The following is a 4991-nucleotide window of genomic DNA, read 5'->3' as shown; positions in this document are numbered from 1 at the left end:
TGTCCACGTTGTTCAAAACATGCTGCTGAATTGTAGATGTCATTCTGTTTGTTTGCAGAGGCCTACCAAAAGTCCTGGAAAGAATGTTTGTTCTCAAAGTTCAAACTAACATTTTTATTTGACTATTTCCAGACAGACCTGCACGGAAGACACAAAATATGTTTGTGTCTGCCTCGACTGGCCAAAACAAACACAGAGCACGCAGACCAAAAATACATTTTGTCCACTAACAGAATCATGTTGTCAACTCATTTACCTAGAATTCAGCTAACACTGTCACATTTCAAGGGCTGGTAAACTCTATACCTCCTACATTTAAGAAAGCAAAAACCAGCACAGGCATAATGTCTCCAGCCTACACCCAGAACCCTTAACATTTTTGAACTGCCAACTTCTGTTAAGTTTGGAAAGACACAACAAACCTTTCCTTGTTTGAAAGTGCTTAAGACCACTTTAGGAGCAGACCTGGTTACATAGAGGTAATAATAAGCACACTCACAGAGAGAATCACAGCTTAATCACAGTTTAACAAGAGCATTAGTGGTTTTGGAGTATATGCTCTAAGAAGTATGCAGAGGATATTGGCAGATTAACACTTAACACCAAGAGGGTTTTTTACAGCATTGCTTAAGTTCAAAGAAGAGTTATTACATGTCTTGCGATGCACTTACCCAATTTGCTATCATGATCCACGCTTTCTTTCAACCATATATGTCTATTGTTCCCAAGGATTAATGCTATCTACGAACAAAATCCGATAAAAAATGGCTAGTGCTCATCACACTAATTGCGCCGCATAAGCGCATATGGTGCGCCACCTTTTTTCGGCTCAGTTGAGGCACAACCCAGTCTGCATGATCGGTCTGTAGGGAGGGACGGCCCTGTGTTTATATATGCATTTTTCAGGGTTGATTGCAAGTTTTTCCTTTTTCCTTTACATAAGTATGTTTAAAGGGCCAGTTGATAAGCTATAGCCAATGTTCTGGATTTTCTTATTATTGTTCTATGACATTTGCATAAAGATGCCTGCACGACATGGGTATTATTGTTGTTGATCTATGATTATTAGGATGACATACATGTGGTACAACGGCAGTATTTATAAGAGAACATATTTTTCCAGGAAACATAGAAAACAACTCCTGGTCGTTGACTCTTGTGCCTGTCATTCACTCAGACAACGTGATTACATGAGAAACCGTGGCACATGATCCGGCCTGGACAATTGCATTTGCAATTATCAAATTGAGAGGCGTATGGATTTTATTCTGCTTCCCAAATTGGAAAACCTAATTGTCTGTGAACGTTTGAGTCTTAAGTCCTAGTTTGCCTTGCTCTTTCTTTTTCTCTCTCTCTCACACACACACACACACACACACACACACACACACACACACACACACACACACACACACACACACACACACACACACACACACACACACACACACACACACACACACACTAGTGTTGCCCAAATGCACAAAGACAATCTGTATGCAATGCGTTGGCCACATACTTTATTCCAAAAAGGATTGAGGTCGACTCACTGTGGGTAGAAACACTTTTCCCCTCCTTGTCTAAATTCATCATCTCATGCCTGTCCAACATAAGCCAAGGGCCTATTTGCAGGCTGCAACAATCGGCCCGTTCTTTAAAAATCTTTGAGAGTCCTTCCAAGTCCTGTAGTGTTGCATAACATAATTCCATGGAAGAGGTTAGTACGTAGATATTTGTAAAACCTACGCCAGGGGTGCTCAAACCGATTTTGACTATTCAATGTTATCTTTATTTGATCATTAATGGGGGGGAAAAGCTTTTACTTTCCTGAAACTGTTTGGAGCCGTACAAAAACGGTTATGTCCTGCTGGGTAATAATAGCACAACAATTAATAGTGATGAGGGGTAAATCAGCTTAGGAATGTTGATAGGTTAGTAATGCTAAGTCATAGGCCTACTAATACTAGTTTCCTTATCCACTTTCCCATTTTCCAAAAAGTTGGGCTACATCTTGCATGAAAGGTGCTATCTAAATATAGTTGATTATAATTAGGATCTACAATTACTGTACAGTGTGAATTGCTTTACAATTACCTTTTACCTTTACCTTTCTATTTAGAGTAAAAGTCGTGTTTCTCGTCTCTCCAGTGTTACATCAGACAACTCCCAGTGATGATCTCTGCCCTTCAAAATAAAAGCAGACATCACGTGAAAGAGTAGTGACTACGTGACCCCTCAGCCAATCAGCGTCTCTGTTTTGCAGCTTCCCATTCGTCGATACACATTGCGACCCGCAGAGGAGCTTCCAGAGAGGCAAGGCACGTCAACGTGACTGAAGGCCGAGTCTCGTCCACAGTCAGCAACATCGGGATTATTCACCAATATAAAAGAAGCACGGTGAATAATTACCCCTGATCTCAAGAAAAAGAAAACGAAGCGCTCTGACATCGACCTCTAACAACGGAAACCCGTTAGCTTTAGCAGCTAGGCTAGCTCAGTTAGCCGTTACATACCCTCGTTTTTTTTCCCCCACGCAGCTGACCTCCACCACAACACAGGCGGATAGAGTATCAATTGCCTGCTAGTTTGGGGTCGTTCTCCTCCTGTGTCTTTCCTCCTTGTCCCCGTGTGGTGCCCTGTGGAAGCTTCCCGAATATGATCCATAATGAGTCAAAGGGACACCTTGGTTCATCTGTTTGCTGGAGGGTGAGTGTCAAACATGCAGAAAACTAAGCTAGCTAGCTAAAGGCTAACTGTTGTTGCTTAGCATAATATGCTACACATAATGGGATGTTTTTATTGGTATCTTCATAATGATTTGGATTTGGTTAATATTGAATATTATAGTTTTTTGCTTAACTCTGGCATATGCTCATCAATATTGTCCTTGCATGTGCACCCGTAGTAGTTTCAATGTCACAATGACATTTCAGGGCATGAATGAAATGGCTGGTTTGTGGAAGCGTGATCTTTTTTTAGGCTTCCTACCGAGAAAGAGACGTTTTCTGAAAATTAAACTAAAAAATAGCCATCTGTGTACAGTGTTACATTTTAAAAGCGTGCTTTTTGTAACAGCTCTGTGTCGTTCATGACGTTAGTGCATATAAACAAACATCAGACTGTCACTCAAGATCTGGATTAAATGCAATCTAAAATCGTTAATGAAAGGTTAGATTGCACACATTGCTGCCTAATAATATCTTGCATACAGCCTCAAAGTATAGCCTTAAACCAGAAGTGACAGAAGTACTTAGATTTTGTAACAAGTAAAAGTCCTGCATTCAAAATGTTACTCAAGTAAATGTACACAAGTATTAGAATCCAAATATACTAAGAGTAGCGACAGTAAAAGTAGTCATTGTGCAGATTGGTCCATTTCAGAATAATATATATGATATGTTTTATAATGATTGATCATGAAAGTGTTCTCAAAGCTGGTAAAGGTGCAGCTAGTTTGAATGACTTTGTATACTGCAGGGTAGCTGGTGGATTTACTCCAGGTGGAACTAAAGTCTGATTTAACACTTGATTAGATTCCACATCATTCATCCACATCAGAGAAGTAACTAAAGGTATTACATACATGTAGGGGAGTACAAGTACACAGTTTACCTCTGAACTGTAGTGGAGTAGAAGAACAAAGTAGCATTACATTAAATACCTAAGTAAAGTGCAAGTATCTCAAAACTTTACCCAAGTATATTACTTGAGTCTATGAACTTAGACCTCTGGCTATAAAGATAGAAAGACTAAGTGTGCACAGAGGCATGACAATATATTTTCAAAATGCTCAACAGTGCTGCCAAAATCATAAACTGACTGCTACACAATTAAAATAAATGCTTTTATATATTTCTATTAGATGTGACTCTTCGGCGTTTCTGTTATTTGTAGTATGGACTGACCATAAGAATTAGTCGTACCTTCGCCCTGCACGCAGGCTCAACTCGCGCCACGCTCTGTGGGCTCTCTTCCTGGGACGGTTCAACTTCACCTTGACCTACCGGCCTGGCTCCAGGATTGTGAAGGCCGACGCCTTGTCCCGGCAGTTCGCCCCCCCAGTCGAGGATTCAACAAAAGAAACCATGTTGCCATCTTCCTGTGTCGTGGGAGCAGCTAAGTGGGAGATTGAAAGGGTGGTCCAGGAGGCCCAGGAGGACCATCCGGCTGCTCATTTCATTTCAAACCTTTATTTATCAAGGGAGACCTGCTCAAGTAGGTTCCACATGAAACATAAAAACATAAACAGAACAACAAAAAGACATCAAACAGCATCATTACAGGGTTTACAATTTACATAACTATCCAGATGAGCAGGTAGGTAACAGGTTGCAGAGAAGGCCTAGCCCGGCCGGGGAGTGTCACTGACCCACTCCTACCTCTGACAAATTCAGGTTCCAGTGGGGACCTCTCTCCCTGTGTGTGCCTCTCCACCCCTGTTTCCTACTTCTTACTTGCTACCCTTTTCCCTCAACCTATCCTAAGGGAGTGCATGTATGTAGACACGTTAGTTTAGCTGCTATAGGCTTGGACTGTTGGGGGGGGCACCTTAGTCCGTCTTTCTGGCTGTTTATACCTGTGTACTCTCATGTTCCGATTAACCCAGCTTCCCCCAAATCTCTTTTTTGTGTCCATATATACGCCGGGATCCTGAGTCGAGGCTAATCCTGTTGCTGTGGTCCTGTGTCCTGGATCCTCTATCCTGAGCACTGGATCCTGAGTCCTGATCTGAGTCCTGGACTTCGAGTCGTGACTGAACCTGTCTCTGCGGTCCTGCCAGACTCTCACCATACTACTTCCCTGAAGGCTCTCACAGGATTGCTGACATCCTCGTGGATTCATCTTCTTATTACAGACACATGCATTTCCAAACATTTGGTCTACCTATGTTGTAAATGTATTCTCTCTTTGATTTCCACACGGCATCTATTGAACGTCTGTCCGTCCTGGGAGAGGGATCCCTCCTCTGTTGCTCTCCCTGAGGTTTCTCC

The 4991-nt window shown here is 41.9% G+C and overlaps 1 protein-coding gene across 1 annotated transcript in view; it reads left to right on the top strand.

Moving 5' to 3' along the window:
- Window positions 1-2665: 2665 nt before the first annotated feature.
- Window positions 2666-4991, top strand: part of LOC104958317 (solute carrier family 25 member 36-A-like) — a 12672-nt gene continuing 10346 nt past the window's right edge. The window contains exons 1-2 of the mRNA XM_010786037.1: window positions 2666-2706; window positions 3941-4120. Coding sequence (XP_010784339.1) covers window positions 2666-2706; window positions 3941-4120 — 221 coding nt within the window. The remainder of the gene's footprint in view (window positions 2707-3940; window positions 4121-4991) is intronic.

This window comes from Notothenia coriiceps, unplaced genomic scaffold, assembly GCF_000735185.1.
Source record: "Notothenia coriiceps isolate Sejong01 unplaced genomic scaffold, NC01 NC01_scaffold00028676, whole genome shotgun sequence".
NCBI classification, from domain to species: Eukaryota; Metazoa; Chordata; class Actinopteri; order Perciformes; family Nototheniidae; genus Notothenia; species Notothenia coriiceps.
The sequence above is the reverse complement of the archived record's forward strand: the minus strand, read 5'-3'. Positions and strand labels throughout refer to the sequence as shown.